Source organism: Lingula anatina, chromosome 5, assembly GCF_051362555.1.
Source record: "Lingula anatina isolate TDL-2025a chromosome 5, LinAna3.0, whole genome shotgun sequence".
NCBI classification, from domain to species: Eukaryota; Metazoa; Brachiopoda; class Lingulata; order Lingulida; family Lingulidae; genus Lingula; species Lingula anatina.
The window spans coordinates 16,976,711-17,000,541 of record NC_141771.1 but is presented as its reverse complement, the minus strand read 5'-3'; the positions used below and the strand labels follow the sequence as shown (position 1 = coordinate 17,000,541).

The following is a 23,831-nucleotide window of genomic DNA, read 5'->3' as shown; positions in this document are numbered from 1 at the left end:
ATAAATACGCACCGCCCCCTCATGGCAAACCCCTTACCAAGGGAGGCGTGGCTAAGTCGTCAGCATGCGCCGGTAAAAAAAAATCGGTGTAAGCTCAAAAATATTATTTCATCAAATGATAGATGCACACACTGGACAATAGAAGTGTCACCGGGACCAATACTTTAGGGGAGATAAATGACTGTGGAATGATATGCTCCTGGTATCATTGTATTCACATCAAATTTCACAAAATGACCAACAATACAATTCCATGGTGCAGCATTAGTCACATAATGAGTAGACCAGGCATTATGTGTGAGATAATACACTGTCACCCGAGCGATATATGCCATAATACCTCGAGCGACAGCGAGAGGTGTTCATGGCATTTATCGCTAGAGGGTAACAGAGTATTATTTGACATACATTCCGAGAAAAATATACAGTAATTTCATCCTAAAACACCCCTAAAACCTTGGACATAATAACGTTATTATGTCCAAGAAGCAAATGACACTTTTTAGCTACAAGTATCTTATTCTCAAAAATATTTCATTGTCTTAGACTTTATTTCAAAGCAGCTCCATTAGAGGAAAGAGCAGTTAAAGGTAATGTGGGGTTTCAAGTGAGTTTAAAGAAAGTGACAGGTGCAAGCATTTTTCGTACTCGCGAATCATTTATCTATTCCTCTCTGTACTGAAATTCGACCTTTAATTACATTTATAAAATTTGTTTAGTTTTAAAGGACTGCCAGTCATTAGAATCAGCGACCATCCCCCTGTATGCTCCTTTATAGATATCAACATCAAGTACGCTCCAGAAAAAAATTAGTTAAGGAGTTACATCGGTTTTAAGATGTATGCAAGGTTTTATAAGAAGCTGTGGAATGCAAAATATGAATATGGGGCATTTTCGAATATGAAGTGTACCTTGAATCTTAAATTGTTCCTATACAAAAGTATGAAGATTATGGTATTTAAGTGGGAGTTAAAGATAAGGGGTTACATGTACAAGCCAGAGCAGGTAATTGAAGATGGACAGGCTTCTGGAAACATCGCATAAAGATAGGGGTACCTGATCATAAGTTAAAATGGGTAGACTGGGTACATGAAACTGGAGTTAGGAGGACCAAGAGGAGTGGGTGACCGAAACCGTGGGTAAATTTGAAAAGTGTATCCAGAAAGAGCTATTTTTCTACACATATTCACAGACATTTATTTACATCATATTATTAGCGACAAAATTGTATCAAAGGCATGGAATCTTACTAACCATGGAGGGTCACTGAAGATAAGTGGTATATAAAACTGGAGTTAGGAAGCAATCAGGAAGACTGGGTGACCGAACACGTGCGTAAATGGGAATAACCAGAAAGAGAGATTTTTTGACACTGTTCACAGACATTTATGTACATCATACTATTGGAGACAAAATTGTATCAGACACAGGAGTCTCAGTACAGCTGCAATAAAAAGGATTTTATCTAAAATAATGTTTTAGTTCTATTCTCTGCTGACAGAGAGCTCTTCTACAAAGATTTTAATATCACTTATTTAATTCAACTATTTCTATCAAAGCAGTTAAAACGTATGGCAGAGGGGCCAAATGAGAGTGCAGTTGGTATATGCTGGTTTACATATGACAATAAATGGCAGGACAATATGGAGTAAAGTTAAATAAACTTTTCTTTTTTCAAGCAGAATAAAAAATGTTCACTTCATATGATGCAGGTACTTAATGGTTTCTAAGTAACATCAGTGAGCTCCCTGTATTGTCGCTTTATCAAAACTCCCATGCTTGTGTTTGAACAGAGCTGAAACTTAAGTAAGAGAAAGTTAATGAGCAGCCTTAGCCTTACAGGAAAGCCTACATAGCTATAGCCACATCACTCTGCACAGCATGATGGTTAGAGTCATTGCAGTTATTATCATTAAAAGCCTGCTGACTGTGGTTATGATTTGTTCGGGTAAGTCAAACACAGAGAGAGAGAGAGAGAGAGAGAGCCCATTTCCATAGATTTTTAGATCGATCTATCCTTGTGGGGAGTCTCACTAGATTACTGTCAGCTTGGCCGGCTTAAGCGTCTGTCCCGCCTACTAAAAGCTGTAAGGGGGTAATTAACTATGGTGCCTGCTCGGCTGACTGCAATTTAGCGTGAACCCCCAGGGAGTTAGGTCGATCTAAATCTTAATCTTTAGATCGATCTAAATCTCTGGGAAAGCATCCAGAGACTCGAACTGAATGCAATCAGGTGAAATTTATAGTAGGCGATTGCTGTTGTAGATAATCAAGAAAAACAACGTGTTTACCTGAGTAAAAGCACGTTTGTTGTTTTCGAAAATGTCTTATCACATTTCATTCCTACGTTTAGCTGCTCCAGTTGAGAAGAGGATAAGTAAAGGTAACGCATGATATGTGTGTGTGCGTGTGTCAAATCTACATACACTGTATGATGTGAAATGAACAATCCCTTTAAAGCTTACTGCACAACGAAGCTTACTGCACAACGAATTTAAGAGCCCTTGCCCCCCTTCCCCTCAGGTCTGGGAATAAGACCACGTCGTTTAAGCATATTGCCCTGTCTACTAGTATTTCGTGTCTTGAGGTTCAACAGCATTTTGAAGTTCTGTGCAGTTAACGCCACATTACATCAAAAATGAAGGGTGCTGTGATTCTTTTTCTTGTGTGTGTTTACTGGCTGTTACTGGTAAGTTTTGGAAAGAAAGAGAGAGAGAATGAGAGAGTTGGGGAGTAAGGAAGAGAGTAAGGTGAGCCTTGTTTTACTTCACTGTCCAGAATCTAATTTCTAGCGAAGAGGGAAGGCATGGGTCAGGCTGGCTGGTTACAAAATTTATAAAGAAAAGCTAAGTAAGATTTCTTAATATAGACATAAGTGCAGCGTTACTATAATAGTGAAATCGCAAAGATTGATAGTGGCAGATGGATATACAAATAAAGGGTACCGGAGAAGATCAGCATTAGTCAGAATTGTGCCGGAAGTGACGTGTAGTGGTGTAAGACGTAAAGCTGAGTGGCTTATCTGTTTACAAGATTGAAAATTAAAATTGGAATACAAGCAAATGAGACTTTTTAGCACTTTCAGAGCCAGTTTTAAATGGCTACAAGTATCTTACTCTCAAAAATATTTCATTGTCTTTATTTAGAAACCACTCCACAGGAGGAAACAGTTAGAGGTATACGTATATATTACTCTAATTTTAAAAGGATTTGACATTACATGAAGTCTTACGAAAATGAAAGATAAATGACTCTCTTTAGTATGAAATGTAAAAAGGAACCATAACTTATGAATGCAAATATCAAAAGATCTCTATTCACGATTCTACATAATTTAAATCCATTAACCTGCCCTTTAATATGATACAAATCATAGATGCCCTGAATTCAAGATCGACATTATCATTTTTTTTCATTTACCTTTCACCCTTTTAACTTTCGTCAATGTTTAAACAAATGTGAATACAACTAAGCAAATTTTTATTTACCTTAAACATAAAAATTTAAAAACAAGATCTGAACGCCCTTATATATTAAAGATCTTGCTCTGTTTCAGATTGCACCACGATCGTAAATTGCCTCGTCCACCCTTGCACCTACGCCAAGTGCTCTATTCCCGACGCAGTTTGCAGGTACAATGTAGGTCACCTCGAGCTCGTGTCTTCACCCCGAGCAATGCAAGATTCCATGAAAGAGATAAATGGCAAATAATATGCTTCCAGTTATTGATCGATTTATGGCAAATATTTCAAATAAATATATATTTTTTATCAATCCCACGTGAAATCTTTACCACCTCAGTTTACTTTAAAGTGACAGAAAGGCAATCGAAATAATTCCCACACTATTGGTAGCAGTTATATGACTGAAAGTCCTTCACGAAAGTTTTATTTGATTGTACATAAACGATGTTTGTGGGGTTGCAAGTCAGTTTAAGCAAGGAGTTATAACAGAAGGAGATTACACGCGTGGGGGTGGAGCCCGTATTACGGTCTCTCATTGGTCGGAATGAATAGAACCCAGAGAACAATGGATGCCTATCTCTGTTACGCTTAATTGTTACTCTCGTTTAAATCTCGTTTGTCAGAATAGATGCCTTCGTCTGTCGTTTGGAGAGGACACAAACAGAAACGCAGTCAAAAGTTTCTTAAAATGAGAGAATTACAGAATTTATATGATATTACGTTGGACAAGGTTTTCAAAAAACAGGTAAGTGCTTTTAAATGCATAACTACACGAAATATGAAGATAAATTGCAACTTTTATGTCGTAGGGTCTCACTGTGTAAGTGTCCAGCTACACGTTGATCTCGCGAGGTGGTGTGTGGAGAATAAATATTGCACGAAAAATATTTCCCACTCATAACAAGTGCCTATAAATATAGTATCAGATGAAGAAAGTTTGGTCTTTATACAGTTGCAATTGTTAAGTAATTTGTGGCAATAGCAAAGAATAAAACTTGGGTGCACTTTCAGTAGCCGAATAACAAGCAGATGCTTAAGCCGCCATCTTGTTAATATTTCGAAAAAAAATTACTCCAAAAGACATTTTCCTCCTACTTTTTGAAACTTGTGTCACATGACAGTCATAAAATTTAACTAATTGTTATGTATGCAACACACTTGCTTGAGCAGTATTGTTTTTTTGCGATTTTACATGTGGTCTAGCTTGGATACGACAATTGACAATTTTCATGAGTTCCGATCAAAAAGTGTTACGCTTGTTACGGCCAAAAGCCTTACCGCTTTTTGCACTTTTCAAATGCAAGATTATAAAAAAATTTGGTGTGTTTAGATTCTTGAACATCTTGGTCGTGGCGTGGTATATATTGCATAGATACTGCTCCAATATTTCTTGAAAAAAATAACCTGATTTGTTCAGAATACCAATTTTTTACTCTAGTGTTATGGGTAAATGTACCATTTTGGCCTTTACCTTTTTCATGTTTAAATCTAAGAAGACTTATCATGACAGTTGGTCATCATTTTTCTTCTCACCATGGTGGGTGGCTTTGGAGTGGTAACTTTGTTGTTAAAGTAAAGTGCTCAGTTTTTTTGACTGGAAAATTTTGCCTCCACCCAGCATTTTCCATCATGGCGGTCTAACAGGAAGTTTGACTTCATGGCATAGTTATTTTTAACTTATTTAGTCTTCTTTTTACATATATGTGTTTTAATTTATATTAAACCTTTGAAAAAAGAACACATATGAATCCTGGTGCTTTTAATTTAAAGTCTAAAGGTTTTAAGTTCACCTAGGATATACCAATTACTTAACCTGTTATCTCACTACACATCTCCCTTTGAGTCAAGGTGTGTAAGACACACCTTATTGTGTAAGACACCTCTATAATTAAGGGGTACTTGCTTCTCTACTTTAATTATACTTCACTACTTTGGCATGTTAGGTGGCAAGCTTGGATATTTCTGTTCATTTTAAGAAAGAAGCTTTGCCTTGGTGGTTACAAAAGAATAGAACTCTATTAAGGTTTATTCATTACTTGAAAGTAAATATTTCATCTTGCAGTGTTGAAACAGAAATTCTCTCAAAATTGATAATGGATTTTACATGCTTATCTTAACACTACTTAAGTTTTTTTTATTCTATTATAGATATGGGAGAAGGCTGCATTGAATACATGAATTATGGTCAGGCTGGAAAAAATTTAAAAATGTCAATGAAAAAAGGAGGTCAGCGTGTCTGGGGTAAGTTACTTTTGTCATAATGCCTACAATGCATTAAACATTCACTAACAACAGTACCCTTTTTTAAATTTTTTTCAAAATACAACAACCTTGGGCATTTTCCTTTTAGCAACCAGCCTCTCTGAAATCCCCTTTTTGTCCTGTCAGAAGAGTAGGAACCAGGGCGGATTTAAATAATTTCTTGTAATAAGTACAATTTCTTTCAATTTCTTGGGGTTATTAGCTTGTGATCATGAATCTTGATATTCTATATAAATTTAGTTGTAAATTGTTCATTTATGTGGTGAACATTATTTCAGTCAAGTCAAAACAAGACACATTAAACTTCACTGCATAATTCCATAATGTCTTCATGGATACTAGTAGTTCATAATGCTATTATTATGTTTTTTTTTTCTAACCTACAGGTTTCTCTCTTTTCTGAGTGGCATGGCATTGGCAGGCAGAAGAAAAGGCCCTGAAGAAATTCTCACTTGAGTTGTCCTTTTTGGAGAAGAAACTGGATAAGACTGGCCAACAGAGATTGCATTAAATTAATAGTGCTCCTTCATGACATTTTAAAATATTTTCAGTCACCTAACTGACTCTATACCTTTCAAAAGTTGACATAAATTTTATGTTACTGTCACGTGGAAAAAAATTCAAAACCTATATATAATTTGTTGAGTGCCATGGTATAACAGTCTACTTGATTGCCAGTAAAATTTGGACTGTTTCAGTGAAATTTCTTTAAAGCAGTCACTTACTGGCCCAGTTAATTTTTTCAGTTGTAACATGTACTCCAGTTCATTTTATAAATGTTCTTACTAAGCGTTGTCTTGATTTATAATAACCTTTTGAAAATCCCATGTTTTTTATCCTATTTGTAAGAATTAGCCACTTTATCTTCTAGGGTTTTTTTTTTCATTCAGCCCATTAGATTCTCAGACCTTGCTGGCCTGTGAGTGGAATAGTATCTGGCACAGACTGGTATCAGCAAGTCAGATAAAAAAGAATATAATTATTTCTATTTGCACGGTTGAAAAAAATGCCAACATAGACTGCATAAAACTGGAAAACTATAGCAACTTAATCATTCTTATGACTTCATTAATTACTGCTTATGTGTAAAATTTTGTTTTTGTTCTTCTATTGATATAATAAAATGGTTTTACTCACAGATGCTACTATCATGATGCTTGAGTATAGAGTTGACTTAAAAGATATTTTAAGTTAATATAGTAAATAATAGTTTGAAATTCAAAATTCTCATCTTTATTTGTTTCACTTTAAAGAGCTCAGTTAATACTAAAATTTCTGATATATTTTGAATATAAATATATTTATGAATGAATAAAAATTATACTTAATGTTTAGCACTGTGCACTTGTTTACCGACAAATAAGAAGTGTTAGTATGTGTCAAAATATTCCTGAAAATAAAAAGGGAGATTTCCAAGATAAAGAAATTTATAACGAGTATTTAGTAAACTGACATGTCGTGGAATTGCCTCAACCTTTGATTAAAATTTCACTTTAATGCATTATGATATTAAAATTATACCGAGTGAGAAAAAAATACTTAAAGAAATTAAAAACCAGTCACAAAGCTTAGGCACTGTCTCAATGTATATGTTTATGGGACCAAAGGGCAGGGGGGTCCAAACGTTTATGTATTAACATTATGCCCTTTGGCAGTGAGGACAGACGTTCACTTGAATGTCATTTTCACAAACCACAGTTGGGACGTTTTCTTTTGACTTATCCTTGGTGATTTTTCACTGTGTTTTGCAAAAGAAAAGCCATCTATCACCGACTCAAAAAAACTCATGGCGACCATCCTCAGTCACCACCTTATAATCGCTTTCTATGATATCGTTCCCTCCCAGCACATCGTCCAAATAACTACCTGTGAAAAAAATCGTCAGCATACAGCGCCGCTTTGACACTACTGATCTCGAATTCTAACGCGAAATAACGCATATAAAATCAATCTCCAAGCGGAGGAGAGCGACCCAGACGAAACCTTGAGACAGGAGGCCCCCCGTAGCTAGCTCCGCCCACCGTAACAGACATCGGACAATAGAGAGGCTTGCGTGTAATCTCCTTCTGTTATAACTCCTTGGTTTAAGAAAGTGACAGAAGAATGATTTCATTTGAGAGATTAATTAGTGTAAATACGAATATTTTCACAACGATATGTTCTCAGTTTTGCATAAAAAGGAAATGTTTAAAAGTCAGACAGGTCAAATTAAAAATGACAAGAATTTTCAGATTATATTTCAAATTTCAATATACCGAACTGATTAGAATTCTTGACACCGATAGTTTTTAAAAAAATAAAATTGATGTGTTGGACAAATAAATCTAATCATCTTAATTACAATAAGCTATGTTTCTGACATATAATTGTAGTTATACCTGTATTACTAGTTTCTTTGCTTCTTTTTCAGACAAGGGTGTTTCTGCACTCCAGTCTGGGAAGTGAACGGCAACGAAGTGCCTCCAACCGAATGCATGACTCGTATGTATTGATACAGCCATAAAGCATATCTCAAACGCTCGTGTTAACTTTATAGTGAGAGAGAACGATAGAGAGAAAGACTGATAAGTTATTTAACAATGGATGTATCTTTTAAGGGGCAACTCCATGGGATTTTCCCGCCAAATGGATTTTCCCTGGTAAATGGCATTTTATCGTACTCACAAATCATTTATCTATCCCTCTCTGTAATTACATTCGACCTTTAATTAAATTTATAAAAGTTGATTTAGTTTTAAAGGACTACCAGTCATTGGAATCAGCGACCGTCTTCCTGTATGCTCCTTTATAAATATCAACATCAAGTACGCTCCAGAAAAAATTACTTAAGGAGTTAAATCGTTTTTAAAGTGAATGCAAGGTTTTATAAGAAGCTGTGGATTGCAAAAATAAGAATATAGGGCATTTTCAAAATTATGAAGTGCACCTTGAACCTTAAATTCTTCCTATACAAGAGCACGAACACAGGAATAGATCGATCTAAAATCTATGGGAATGCGCCCTAAGGGGGGTTAAAGATAAGGGGTTACATGTACAAGCCATAGCGGTTAATCAAAGATGGACGGGCTAATTGAAGAAAGACTGCTAATGTTTCAAAACTATTTCTAATCACTGTGATGCCTATTATAACATAAAAAAGTATCATGTCATACATTTCCTTATTTTCAGATTATATTCCAAGTTATGACTACCCACCGGAGCCAATTGAACATTAGCCAACAACTACACAACGTTGGCTCCTGCATGAATCTAATGATTGTGTTATTACTTGTAACAATTGAAGAAATTCCAAAATGATCTTTGATCTTACTATCGTTACAAATACCTGTAAGGGGAAGAAGCAAAATATGTATCACATGGTTTATCAAATAAATATTTTTCCTTGCCAGTCTATTATTATTATTCGTTGGGCAGCAAGTTTCAACACTGACAGAATTGTTTATAGAAAATCATTCTGTGGGTTTAAAACACACACATTAAAAAAAGAAACCAGCAATTAAAAAGAAAACAAAAAATGAATTAATTGACTTAGTTTGAAACTCATTGGTTTGAAGAAATTTTTGTGTTGCGCATTGCGATAGAGAAGACGGTAGCTGTTTACAATGAAAACATGAAATGTTTATGGTGTAGTTTATTTAGGTGTTTGAGATAACAGGAACAACTATCAGATATAAAATAAAATATAAAACGGGGAACTTTTGTAGCAGTAGTTACAAGAGAACCTCTCTCTGTGTGTGCATGTGTGTGCTAGCAATGTTCTTGCAAGTTGCGCATGTTTGCGTTCGTGTTTGTAATGGTCACGCATGCACGTATGTGCATCTATGCACATGTAGCACGCTTGCGTTCACGAGCGCGAGAAGACCATTAAACATGCTGTTTCTTATTTTGCTAGCTAGTCGAAAGCGTCCAGGACCCGGTGCCTGCACAGCCGAGTCTGCACCCTAACAAACCGTTAAAATAATCCACACACTTGCTTTCCACTTCCAGACTTGAATTCCCGTCTCAAGACTGCAGCAAACAGTGAGAGCCATCAACGACTCCCGAGGCAAGCGAACCTCAGGGGCAGATTGAGGCCGTCCTCTTGGTCTTCCAGAAGACGATCAGGTTTTCAACTTCAGGTATCTAATTTCTTTTGTCGTAAGACGGTCAAAAATGGAAGATGGATCAACAAAAATTATTTGGAAGACTGTCAGAAAATATCTTTCCCACAGATTAGATCGATCCAACTAGATCGACCTAACTCCCTGGGGGTTCACGCTAACTGTCAGCCGAGAGGGCACGGAAGTTAATTACCCCCTTACAGCTTGTAGTAGGCGGGACGGACATTTAAGCCGGACTATCTGACAGTAATCACTGACCATCTTACTAGACTCCCCACGGGGATAGATCGATCTAAAATCTAAGGGAATGCGCCCTAATTCCCGTTTTCAAACCATACCCATATGATATGACTTAGTATAATAAAATTATAAAGAATAATTGTTAAACGTGAAAAGTTTAAGTTAATTTTTAAGAGTGTGAGAGATTTTAAAGTCAACTGATAACGCAAGCAAAGTCACCATTCTCTTGATGCCTAGAAGGTCACATGATCACTGTCTTCGGCTTTCAGCATTAAAGAGACCTCGACTGATTTAACCTCGATGTAGTCTAGAATTCCATGATAAATCAGAGTTTTCCGAGAGACGCTACGCAAGATATTTTTGGGTAGCGGCTCGAGGTTGCCCTCGATCTTCACTGAAGCTCGGCTAAATAACCTTGCGCGCGTTATACGTCACAGGTCTTGCGTAACTACCCACGTGCTACGATTTTTTCCTTGGGGGGGCGCAGCAAGCGGACATTTTGTACTGGAGCCGGGTGAAAACGATACGTTGTTTTTAACCGAAGACGATGTCCCCGGGGCAAAACTGCCAACACCAAAAGTAAAGGAGCATACCAACGTTGTTTTGAAACGATATGGTTAGCCTGTCAGTGGCGAGTTGGGGAGAAAAGAGCAGCATTGATGGCAAGGTACTTTGTACACGTGAACCGGCAAAGTTATTGATAATTTCATGTTGCAAAAGCATAATTAAATCAGTTAGTTATTTTCCAAACGATATTATTTGAATAGCAGATACATAGATCAAACTAACAACAATAAAAAGTTTTGATGACATTGAAAATCAAAGCCTGCGGTGCACGATAGGTTGAGGAGGACACTGCCACAGCAAGTTATGCATGGATTTTGTTACATAACACCATATGCTTGTGTCGTTGTTAACGCTGTGGAATTATTACTGCTCAAATTAATACCTGATATTATTTCTCAGGCTTCCAAGTACAAATCAACTTATTTTTGTGACAATTGACCTCCATGTCCCATCATGTGTGCAGGTTGTTTATCATTATTATCATTATTATTATTTGTTCAAGCACATTTTGATAAAGTGGCTATGCTTTAACAAGAGAAATTCAAAATTTATGCTGAAGTTTAAAAGATTAAATTATCAGCAGTATGTACAATTAAAGCTATTTGATTATGTAGATTTGATTTTCAGTTATCTTGATTATGATATGAGGTTTCTGCCTTTTTCTCTTGCCCTCATTCAGTATATAACAAGCAAATTGATAGTGCTTTATTACAATTTTTGCTTTATACTTTCAGATGTAAAAACTGTGTAGCAGTTGGTAAAGCTGCAGAGATTGATGTGAGCATAGATCAGGGGAAATGGTATTAGAGAAACTAGGAGGACAAGACATAGATAATGTACTAGTAGATCCATCATCCCAGCAACGGTACATGTAGATGGTGTGATCTTGTCCCTGGAGCTGTGCCACAAGTTTTCAACTAGTTGAGTCCTTACTAAGACAAGCTGCTGCGGTGTGAATCGCAATATGTACATTCAGGTTATACGTGGCAGATTTATGACAAAAGAGACCTTCACAATATACTTCGAAGGAGTTATTCTTGTGTCTGTGCCTCATCAAAAGTACAAAGTTACAGTGACTAGAACATTGTCTGCAAATGGTGAGATCTTGAAGGCTGCAAGGTGCCATTGTTTTTCAGTATAAAGAATGACAGTATCTGTTTTTTTTTATTTATTTTTTTATTATTTATTTTTAATGGGAGGGAGACTCACTCTGTTCTTTCTATGCCCATTCAGTTAAGGGTTGGTGGCAATATATGGTAAATCTGTCATGCCTGTATGTAGAATTTCTCTTGCTCAAATTTCTACATTTATTGAGTGCATTATGAAGTTTCCTGACTGATTAATGAGGTTACTTGTAGAAATATCTTGCCTACACACATTTTGTGATATTTATACTACTTTATACATATGATTATTCACATCTCAGCAGTGGTGTGTGAAAGGTACTTGGTATTTGCATTTTAGAACTGTAGATCTGTGTACCAGCAGGGTTATATTGCAGTAATATCTGTTTATGTTTCTAAAAATAAGCTTCATGTTTGATAATTAATTGGTTTGAAATAAATAAATAAATAACCCAAATAAAATCAATTCATTTTATATTTCACATAATCTGTTTTTATTATTTCTTCTAAGCATTTAATCATAACATCTCCCATCATTATTGTGTTATTGTGTAATAACATTGAAAGGTTCCAAATTTTTATTAACAGGTTGATGCTAACGTATTACAGGCAGCATATCGCCACGGTCATATAACATCCCTAGGTATGTATAACTTTGATTACTCAGATTCGGGGGGGTTACACTTCTGTTCTTTTTTAACAATGTTTATTCAAAGGAAATGGAGGCAAAGCGCTAAAAGCATTAGATGCTCTCCATGTAGAGCAAAATTAAATAAGGAAATAAATAAAACAAATAGATATGTATATGCATATACATAAGAAGCAACAGAATATATGTATATAAAAAAGTGTGTGTACATTTTCGGTTAATTTAAACACAAAAAACTCAAAACCATGATTTTTCGGCAATTTTACCACCGGCCTTCAGCGGTGGTAAATCAGAAGTACCGTGAATTAGTAGGCCTAACTCAAGGCAAGGAAGTAAATACCGGTACTTCCTTGCTCAAGGTCAGCCTCGAGGTGATAGCATTGGCGAATTTTTCTTATTCTTACTCTTTGTTGCTATGTGAAATAATTCTCAATCGTAACTTTAAAAAATCATAACTTACAGGTAAAACGCGATTTTAAAAATCGACTCAAAACGGAATCTTCGTCAAAATAACAAAAATGGAAATATGGACATTATATCCTTGCCAAATACAGTTGGAAGTCTTTCACTACGGTGTCTTCGTTAAAAAAGGGCAAGTAACCTGCAAACTGACATTTTGAGTGGTTTTACTTAATTCCTTATCAAAATTCACTGGACATTTTGGGAAATTGATGTTTGATGCAGGGTATTCATTTTTAACAATCTATCCGTTAAACGTTCACTAAAGGTAATCTTGTTTCTTAATTTTTGCCTGTAAGTGTTACTCTCAGCTGGTTCTGAAGAGGCCAAATGCCAAGCAAGAAATGGGCCAGTAGACGATTTTCTCTCTTTTTTTAGTCAACTGGAACCCAGAGAAGACCATTAAGTGTTACGATAAACTGTTAAGACCATTGCGCCGCTGTATTAAAATTATGTTACTTTATATAATCAAAACACAGCATAGCAGAAACGGGCATTGAAAGATTACTGTCTCGTGCCCAATCTTCTTTGAAAATTTTGGAAACCATGCATTGATAGTCCAGGTTTAACTACCTGGCATCAATGTTAACTTTTTTTATGTCAGCGTATAGTGACATCAACATTTCTTTTACCAAATTATAGATAATATTTCCAAAATTGATCTCTGAAGTTGGTCGAGATCTTTTATTGACGAGGTATAACATATCCTTCATGGAATAATACAAATAACAATTTACGGTGGACCACTTCAAGAAATTTCAACAGCTGTGACGATATCCTTACTTGGCATGAAGGTAGAAGTCCACTGAAACAATAATTTATAATTTTTTTTTTACTTTACTTTTTAAGACAAAGTTATTCAAAAATTATACTTGACATAAATTTCTTATGGCATTATCACATTTTTGATGAATAAAAATAAATAAATAAATAAATAAATAAACAGCCCAATATAGTGACAAAAAAGTTATATGAGTGGAAGATACATAATAGACAATAATTTTATTGTAAAACTTTAATGGACATGATTCTCGACTATTTTCACCACTCATTCCAACGTCATTGTGAAAGAAAGACAAGAAGACTAGATCCTTTTGTAGACCTTTTCTCTTTTCACCTGCACATTTTTTTTCGGCAGTGCTCTCAAGAGTTTCATATTAACAGCAAGCTATCCAGCTCATTACAAGTTTGTGCAGTATAATATAAAGTCTTGTTTACAAAAACAATTTCCTTCTTTCATCACAAGGGAGAAGCCATTTTTCAAACTGTCCCAGAAGTCACTGAAAGACTTTTTTCACATATTAATAAATATTCAAGGTTCTTATCCAGTGACTCTGTCGGTTTTCATTCATTTCTTCACTTTGAGGACTCCTGCTGCTCAAACAGAGGATAATTGCTCAGTACGTCTTCCCAGGACCTTCTGCCATTTGCCAAATCACTCACTATCTGAGGAAGTTCATCCACCTAAAAAAGCACAAATAGTAATAATCCATCTGGAAATCTGTTTTAAAAAAGCATGACTTTTCCCCCAATTATAGGAAACTTTTTCTTTTTAATATGTTAAAAGGAATATTACAATGGAGTTTCTGTAGACATCACAGGGAAAGATGGTGTAATCAATTAGTTTTTTTTTTGCATTTCACTCCCATTCATTTAAGGAAAAAATAAACTGCTGAATATGTATATGAGATAAAAAATGTAACAAAACAAGGAAAATGTCACACTAATGGCAAAATCGTATTTAAATAGGCAATTCCTCATTAAAAATACAGAAACTAGAAAAAAAAACTTTATTTTTCAGAGCCATAGATCATTTTTTAAAATCAAATTCACTCACGCTGGCTCTAATCTGCTTCATGGTGTCCCTCTCCCTCAGCGTGGCCGTGTGGGGCTCTTTAAGGGAATCAAAGTCTACAGTGATACCAAATGGTATAGCTATGGCATCAGTCCTGGCATATCTTCTCCCGATGGAGCCCCCGCTGTCATCCACTTTGTGCGAGATATCAAGATTGGTCAAGGCTTTTGCTGCAGAAAATAAATAAATAAATAAAAATAAATAAATAAATAAAAAGTCCACTCATAATTGCAAGCTTTGCAAACAAACCTCTAGATATGAGAATTCTATGAAATTCTGACGGCTTCATTTTAACACAAAAGATATTCTCACACTGTTTTCTTTTTCACTCAAAAGGTGCATCTACACTTCTCAGCATGGATGTGCATTACATGTGTGTGTGTGTGTATGCACTTGCACGTGTGCTTGCAAACAAGGGCACATATCAGTGACATTACTTACATAATTGTGACACTATGCTGTCCAGCTCAGCCTTTCCACTCAGAGGTAGAACTGAGCACTTGTAAGGGGCAATCACAGGTGGCAAGGAGAAATACTGAAATAGCAATATGAACATAAGTATGAAATGCACTTAGGTACATGTTCGTGTATGTGCACATGAGTGTGTATGTGTGCATGTGTGCAGACAAAAAAAAAATACCGCATGTGGATGATAATGTGTTTGTGGGAGAGAGAGAGAGAGAATGCACAATGTGCCTTGAGTGTTTGTACAAATTCAATTAAAACAGTTACTTCAATAATCAATTTTTAAAAAAATCATTTGCAACTCTGTTGTGATTTCAGAATAGCCATTGTGGATTTTTTTAAAGTTCAGCACTCATATTAATGCTAACTATTTCCACAACAAAAAATCTTACCCTTCTCTGTTCATCTCCTTCTCGCTGTCTGTAACTGTGTTCAAATATGGCATACATGATTCTTCCAATTCCAAACGATGGCTCTATCACTCCAGGCGTGATATCCTCCACTACAAATAAAACAATAGCTTTGATCGGCTGAGCTTTCTTTATCTGACCATTCAAAAAAGATTTCTCACTTATATGACATGTTTCTTCAGTAATGTTTATCAAGTGCTTAAATTTGTTAGAAATGTCAGTATTATTAAATTTGTCAGTACTGAGCAAAATAAATAAAATACGTATGTATGGGGCCTGGGTGGGTGGGGTTAGGGGGAGAGACAGGCATCTGGTATATTGGGAACATGTGGTTATAGACAAAATGTGGCACCAATTACTTTTTGACAAGGCTATAAATTAATGAGTAACTTTAAAAAAAATATATTTTGCGAAATCAAAAACAAAAATCATGCCAGTCTATGCACAAAACATTATTTGATGATTTCAAGAAAGTCTTCATATCTCAATTTTTTTTTTTGTATTGGAGAGATTCAAAACATGCTCCTTAAGAAAACTACTTACCATGCACCGTCTTTTCGTATCTCTTGATGCTCACCATTTCTGGTGTTATTTTAAATTCCTGCCCATTCACATTGACTGCAAATTCCCTGCAAAAAATTGAGACACTGAAAAAACAGTAAAGCAGGGTCCAGTTATGTTGCTGATTTATAAGGGCCTATTCAGAACCAAGTTGATCCTGGGACTAACTGATCCCCGGATCAAATATGGCGTGCACTTAAATTTGCTTTTAAGTGAGTCTGCCATATTTGATCCACGGATCAGTTAGTCCCAGCATCAACTTGGTTCTGAACAGACCCTATGTCTGATTACAATTTGTATAATTTATGTTCATTATCTTATCTTGATATTCTTGTTGGCCATTTAGTTTTCAATTCATATGAAAATATACTGTTATCCTCAATCAAAACGTAATGCTATAATCTCCATATAATCACATGCATACATCAATACTTACAAATGAAAACACTTATGAAAGCAAACACAAAATTAAGAATAGTACGCAGTTATAAAGACATACAACGAAAACAAAAATTCAATTTACTTTCTGTCATTAAGGGCTCTGTCCATGGCTTCCACCTCTTCCTTGTCCATCGCAGCAATGAAGTCTATCACCGCCTTGCCATCTTTCTTGAACGCCTTGCCAATTACCCCCTTCTGCATCTGTGGCTCCACAAACTCTACTGTTTTGTAAGGCAAAGTTAAAGAGAAATACGATGAAGTGGCATGCGTGAAAAAGTCATAAGGATGAACACAGAATGCAATGACTAAAGGGATCACCACAGCATTTACTACAATACACCACATTCAACATATATTATTATACACCACATTTAACTTTTCACCAACAACGAGGTGCATGCACTATTAACCCATTTCCGCTGGTTCAGGTTTCATGCCTATTTCTGGCATGACACATGCACAATCACACAGGGCTAGTGGAAATGGGTAAACCCTGCATGCGCATCGGTGGAAATAGGCATGAACCCCGACCAGTGGAAATGGGTAAACCACACTTGGCATCAATATCTGTGAAAAAGACAAATTCGGTGATAACTGCTAGCACAAGGAACAGATATGAGTCAAGGTTTTAGAAAAAAAATTTTTTGGGTTATTCTCGTTTGGAACCAAACACCTTACGTACATTTTTGGGGGTCTGATCGCTATGGGGTCATGTAAAAAAAAATGGAATTCTGTGATTCCGTGGGGAAAAGCTCATGTCTGAAGCAAGGATATAGGTTCTGGTAGTTGCTTGGATGCAGACAGGGTGACACCCGTGGCCTTCTGGTGCTGCTTCAGGTCATAACAGGAGCGGTCAGCACAGCCAACACATTCTATCCAGCCCTGTGATAATAATATTAATAATAACATGGGTGAAAGTTGTAAAAATGGAAAATCCTAAAAATATAGCTTGCAATTTCTCATCAGGTTTTTATAAATAATCTTTTGTGTAAAGATGATTAAAAAAAAAAGGTAAATCCTTTCTAGAGAATCTTAAGCATGTCTGTATTAGAGAAAATCTCAATCCCTTTCATCCAAATTTCTGTTATAATTCTACTTTTTATATATATCAAATATAACAATTTTCTTTACTCTTCATTCAAAATGAAAAAGACTGCAATTTTCCCAATGGAAAAAATCCTATCTCTACATTTTGCTACTTACAGATACAATTATTTCTAAAAATCTATTTTTGGACTAAGAATAATTTTCTGCTCAATGATTTCTATGACAATATGACACTGAGTCCTCCTCAAGAAGACGTTGACTTCTGAACAATGATGTAAACTAAATCACGCCTTTTTAACCACTTACGTAAGACGTTTTACACTCAGCATCCCAGCAGTCGCAGGCGTAGTGAGCCATTTCGTTGGACATGTGCTGACGGAAGCGGAACCTTGTCGGGTCTACGCCACACTTGGTCATAAATAGGTAGATTCTTCCCATGAAGTAACCCAATGTTTGATTATTGATGATTTTCTAGAGAAAATAAATAATATCATGAATATTGTTTACAATATGGTGCATTCCATAACAAGTTGATGCCTCTTACAAAAAAAGAAAAAAAAAAAGAAATTGAATTTTACAAATATTACCATTAAAAATACTGAATATACGATAAGATAGAACACTTTTTAAGGTTTTTTAAAATCAAGCTTAAAAGTAAGTTTTTGACCTCCTGTAGTCAATGGTAAATCATTTCCAAGACTGAGGATATCTTTCAAATTAGTAAGTTACTTAATTTATTAGTCTTTTCAACTCTTTCTCTCCCTCAAAGTAGTTGTATTCTTTTTAGAAAGGGGGAGAGGGAGAATGGGATATTACAGGGTTTATTTTTTTTAAAATAAACTGTACAATGTTTCACAGGGGCCCTTTACTATGTCCCACAAGGATAGTTAATGAACTAGTTGTGGTTGCGGAAGGGGGAGGGGGGGGGGCAAGGAGAGGAGGGAAGCAGGACAAAGTACAGGGTGGTTAGAAAATAAAGGCACACTTACCTGTTCCACGGCCTCGCCCAGTGTCATCACCTGTACTGGTTTGCCGTCCAGCTGGTTACAAGCCGAGTGCAACGGAATTCGTAGATCGGCGACATCCTTAAATCTGGGGTGACTCTTGTCCTCGGGGTCTAAAAAGTGCTCGATTTCCGCCATTGTGAACTCTCTGAAATAATGATCATATATAATGGGTGATTTTTCATTCTATTTAATTCACTCTTTTCATTATCACCGACACTGTGGCATGCAGCTACTTATAAATATTGAAACAGAGAGAGAGAGAGAGAGAGAGTGAGTGAGTGTGTGTTTGTGTTTGAGATCATTAAGAAAAATCTAACATATAGGTATACAGGTTATAAATTGACATTAACACTTGTATTATTCACACAAATGTTACCTGACTCGTATTAGTCCAGATCTCGGTGAGATTTCATTCCTAAAAGAGTTGCCTATCTGTGCTGCAGCAAATGGCAGTTTTCCCTGATTGAATTCCAAAAGGCGTTTAAAGTTGACAAATATTCCCTGAGCTGTCTCTGGGCGTAGATAACTGGAAGTCAATAAAACTAAATTATAATTATATAAATTACAATTATATCAAATATTATTATGATTTGGAATTCAGTTAAATAATAATCATACTTATTAATCTAGTTATAAAATATGTAATCATAAAAAAGGTCAATAATACCCAAAAGGCTATAGCTATCTAAGAAATACTGCTGATTTTGATTATCAAATTACAAAATCAAAATCTGAATTATAAATTGTAAGGATTTAGTTTGTTAGCTCTTTTAAAAGCATCTTACTTCTCCATAAAAACTACAACTTTCACAGTGAAAATAAAGTGAAAGAAATAACACAGCAGAATACTCTTTAAAAAAATGTTAGCAGGGATGATACTCTTTGGCTCCCAAAAAGTCTGATATTCGCTGATAGGTGGAAAATTCTTATTACTTCCAGCACCAATACTACTAAAAAATCTGAAATCGGCCAATAGTCATTTAGTACCCACCCTTTCACGGTCCCAGTTGGTCCAATAGAGGTGCTGAACATAAGGTTGAAGGCGACAGGCTCTGACAAGTCATTCCCAGAGACTGGTGACTTCATGTTATACGTCTTCATAATGGAGCCCATTTCTTCTTTGGTCAGTCCATCTATCTGTAAAATATATTACCATTTTTTGTTTACAAATTATACTTTAATTATGATTGGCCATGGAACTTTTATAAAAGTAACAGACAAAGATTTGAAAGTGACCTTTTTTTTTTAAATAAGTCAGTCCACCTATCTGTAAAATGTAATAACATTTTTTGTTCATAAATTATACTATAAGTGTGGTCGACCATGGAGCTTTATAACAGTAACACACAAAGATTTTTGATTAGGTCTTAAACAACTGATTTAAAACAAATATTTTGCCCTGCTTCAGCTAATAAGAAGCAAGACTCTTTGATAATCTATAGAATAAGAAGCAGGATACAAAACCTACCACTGATAATATTTTGGCTGCCTTTTCTTTAACATCGTCTGCCAGTTTCTTGTCAGTGAGAAGTTTCTCTAGGTGGGCTGAAAGGGCAACAGTTATTGTTTAAAACATGATTTCAAAATGTGAGGACTTTTCTTTGATAATTATACACAAATAGCAATAACGGAGGTAGATACATGCTTTAGTTAACTTAGTACACTGTACTTTGTATAGTTTCTGGGTCAAATCATGTAAGAAAATTTTTCTGATTCTTCAAAACTTTCACTTTATTTTTTACTTTTTATGTGCTCATGGAAATGTTTGAATTAACAAGTAAAAAAAAATCACCTTCAATTAAATGGTCAGCTCGGAAGCACTGGCCATTCTTCATGTCTTTAACCATATAATCTGAAAACCTCTCAACATGACCAGAAGCTCTGGAAGAATACAAAATGACAAGTTTAAAGGACAACACTCTCAAATGTGTCCATGAATATTTTATAACTAGGACCAATGTCTTGACTTAAGGAAAGAATGCCTTAAGGGATCAACTTTGAGTGATTGAGAAAAGAGCAAAATCATATTCAAACACTGCAAATAAAAGCAAGCTAACCCTTAAAAACAAAGAAATGAAAAACTGACTGACCCCCCACCCATTTTTCAAAATTTCACAATTATCATATTTTACAGAAAAAAAACTGAAATGGTGTTCATACAGACAGATTAACAGACAGGCAAACAGACTCGTACATATTTTTCAGAAAAAAAAGGTGCTACCATCATAACCAATGTCTTAAGAGACCGGGCACTAGATAGACAAACCCTTACATCAGCACAGGCTCTGGTGTGAGCATGGAGCAGTCCACCTCCAGCATCTGTTCCTCAAGGATGAAGTGTTTTCTCCATGCATTCAGCAGGTTTGCCTTCATGGCACATCCCATGGGACCAAAGTCATACAACCCATTCACTCCTGAGAATTGAAACAAAAGTTTTTTTTTTAACCTTAACACTTGTTTCTCAAAATTTGTCTGATTAGCATAAAAATGTACATACCAGTCCAGTGGAAAAGATTGCACAAAAGTTTTTTTATATAATATCTAGCTTAATAAATTCCATTGCAAAGCAAAAGGCAATCAAAAAGTTCATGAAAACTTCACCACTGACATGATTCAAGTAAGATTTAGCCTTTCTTTACAGCAAAAACACAAACAATGCACTTTCACTTTCAATTTTTTTTACCTCCATAGATGGCAAATGCTTGGTCGTAGAAGAACCTTTGCTTGAGAAGGTCCTCCATCTTGACTCTATCAAACTGAGCATCTTTAGGCTCAAGCTCCAGCTCCTGCAAAAGAGAACGAAGGCAATTTGTCAGGGCCACTGGAGAAAAATATATGCGTGCATTTGAGATATACTGGGTGAGTAAAAAGAAAAAATGAAAAAGAAAATGTTGGCATGAGCCACGTGTTATATTTGAAGTATTAAAAAGAAAAAAAAGAGTATGTCCGAAAGAGTACACTGGCCCATTTTCACACAATGGTCTTGGGGAGTAAGAATATCTGAATTTTTCCAAATACTAACTGATAGTGCCTTATTCCCCGCCATAACTCAGGAAAAAAGAAAGGAGATAAAACAGCAAAAAGAGGGAACATTTTATGTCTAGCTTTTTGTCATCAAATGAATATATATCACAAACCCAGTTCAAGCACACCTGACCATCCCTGCTATAAATTGAAAATCCATACATGCGAGTACTACAACACTGTTTTATGTTCGAAAACAATAAGCAATATCTAATGGATACTCAAGATAAAGAACTCAATGCAACTGCAATTGGATCAATAAGGAAGTAGCACATAGAAGCCAGTTCCTTAGAAGATGAAAGGTATTGTTTTTCATATTCCCTTAGAGAGTGCAACTGTGTTCTTATTAATTAAATAATTAATAGTTTTCATCTTACCTTATCTTCTAATGCCTTCTTCTTGGTCTTAAGGTCGGCCACAGCCCTCTTAATATCTATTTCTGGTGCCTTTTCCTCTTTAAGTTTCCGCACAATATCTCCCTGGGGAAGAGGAAACACATTTAATTGTGGTATTCTACTCTTGCACTTAGGAAAAAATTGATAACTCTGGCTTCAAAGCAGCTGGTACATTTCTAACCTGTGTGAATATACTCCTTTACCTGTATACTCCTTAGACAAAAGTACTTTTCATCGCTAGAAACATTTTTCCCATACTAGAAAATTTCCCAGTCATCGTCACATAAAAGAGGAAATTATAAAAAATTGAACTTCCCAATGGTACTAATTTGAGCACTCAGGTTAAAAAATTACCACATTCTATAATTCTCTTGTATGATCTCATCATCAAAAATGCATTTTTTTTCAATAAATGTAACATATTGGCATAAAATGCTCGAACCTACTGAGTACTTGGCATTCTGTCATAATAACAAGTGCATTTGCATCAAAATGCAAAAACGAAAAAAAAAAAAAAAAAAAAACTGCTCATGCATGACATAATGCATTTAAAATAGAACCCAAATGTATAAAAGTGATAAATATATAGGATTCAGTCATATTTTCATTTCACCTAATGATGAGAGAAAATACATACTAAAATACATCACATGAAAGTGCTCATGCCGCATGATTTAGAGATTCATAATGGTCAAGGTTGACCCAGGGTCATTTAATGGTCAGTTAGTCATCTTTTTTTTTTTTTTTTTTCACAGAGAAATATCAACTGCCACTTTTCCTTAACAATCTATTGTCTTCAACTTAATGACAAATAACAGGGTCTAGACTAAGGAAAAGATGTCCCTAGATATGCTGGAAAAGATATCAAGCAACTAGACAACCCCCCCCCCAAAAAAAAAAAAAAAAAAAATTAAAAAAAAAAAATAATAATAATAAACACCAGAGACTTACAATTAATAATTATGATAATAATTTCCTTTTTTTATAAGAGTTACATAAAATATGATTACAGTTAGACAGCAGTGATTAATAAGAACTAAAATATTTTCCATATTATACATTTGATATGTGTTGTAGATAATCAAGCAGTTGCATATATGTAATTACTGTATGTAAATGACAAGTGAAGACAAGTGATGTGCTATGTATAATTTGTTTTCTGTTAGAAAAAAGACAAATACGTCCCTATTATGCCATATATTAGAACAACAGATCGAGTATTGTTAAGCGCATATTTGAGAACACAGACTTTGTGTGTTTTGATTCAGTTCCTGGTATTGCATCAGCTGATCTCAAACCCATCTCAAACACGTCGAGGAACAAAAACGCTTGTCAAACTCATACTAGAAGTCTAATCAAATGACAAGGGTTCGTAAGTTATAAGGAAGAAAGGACTTATAAACGTTGTTCAATCACCTTTAGAATAGTGACACCGTTCTAGGTTGTTAAAGCTATCTAACGTTTACCGTTTGAAGCATTTAGATAAATCACGCACCTGCTGTTTCACCGCATCCCTTAGCGGTTGAAGGATGGCATCTATTTTTGGATCGACTTCAGCCATCGTGTTACCGGCGCTAGTTTGGCGTTTTCCTCTCTTACTGAACCAATTCTCTGGCAGATGCTTTGGAAATCTTGGACTGGATGTGCCCAAGCTTCGAGCAGAAAGTAAAACGCGCTGTGTCTTACAGAGAACGGCCTGTGTCACTAACCTCAATCCAAATTGCATGAGAAGGTTGCGTTAAATATATTAGCCTGCCACGA

General features: G+C 35.5%; 2 protein-coding genes and 1 long non-coding RNA gene across 6 annotated transcripts; 2 read left to right on the top strand and 1 right to left on the bottom strand.

Annotated features, from left to right (window-relative positions):
* Positions 1–122: 122 nt before the first annotated feature.
* Positions 123–12,234, top strand: LOC147761756 (uncharacterized). 3 transcript variants are annotated; one of them, XM_087012581.1, is made up of 6 exons: positions 123–2,383; positions 3,147–3,176; positions 3,557–3,632; positions 8,137–8,207; positions 9,714–9,844; positions 11,368–12,234. In XM_087012581.1, exons 1-6 carry the CDS (start codon positions 2,323–2,325, stop codon positions 11,371–11,373), a joined length of 375 nt encoding a protein of 124 aa, XP_086868707.1. In that variant the 5' UTR covers positions 123–2,322; the 3' UTR covers positions 11,374–12,234. The 3 variants fall into 3 exon arrangements, 2 of the variants coding, with proteins under 2 accessions (XP_086868707.1, XP_086868708.1); XM_087012582.1 differs by lacking the exons at positions 9,714–9,844; positions 11,368–12,234 and adding an exon at positions 8,895–9,701; XR_015334446.1 differs by lacking the exons at positions 123–2,383; positions 3,147–3,176; positions 3,557–3,632; positions 8,137–8,207; positions 9,714–9,844 and adding an exon at positions 10,100–10,733.
* LOC147761757 (uncharacterized) lies at positions 5,727–6,864 on the top strand. The gene is made up of 2 exons (XR_015334448.1): positions 5,727–5,888; positions 6,113–6,864. It is a non-coding gene; the product is annotated as an uncharacterized LOC147761757 (long non-coding RNA).
* A 1,127-nt stretch (positions 12,235–13,361) lies between the features above and the next one.
* Positions 13,362–23,796, bottom strand: LOC106158877 (glycine--tRNA ligase-like). Of its 2 annotated transcripts, none has more exons than XM_087012570.1 (17): positions 23,566–23,796; positions 22,053–22,154; positions 21,335–21,437; positions 20,924–21,065; positions 20,444–20,532; positions 20,120–20,196; positions 19,643–19,788; positions 19,028–19,177; positions 18,634–18,796; positions 17,951–18,115; positions 17,367–17,479; positions 16,680–16,820; positions 16,139–16,242; positions 15,578–15,687; positions 15,162–15,255; positions 14,703–14,890; positions 13,362–14,329 (listed from the first exon to the last, which is right to left on the bottom strand). In XM_087012570.1, exons 1-17 carry the CDS (start codon positions 23,794–23,796, stop codon positions 14,222–14,224), a joined length of 2,226 nt encoding a protein of 741 aa, XP_086868696.1. In that variant the 3' UTR covers positions 13,362–14,221. The 2 variants fall into 2 exon arrangements, with proteins under 2 accessions (XP_086868696.1, XP_086868697.1); XM_087012571.1 differs by having other exon boundaries at positions 16,139–16,224.
* Positions 23,797–23,831: the final 35 nt, after the last annotated feature.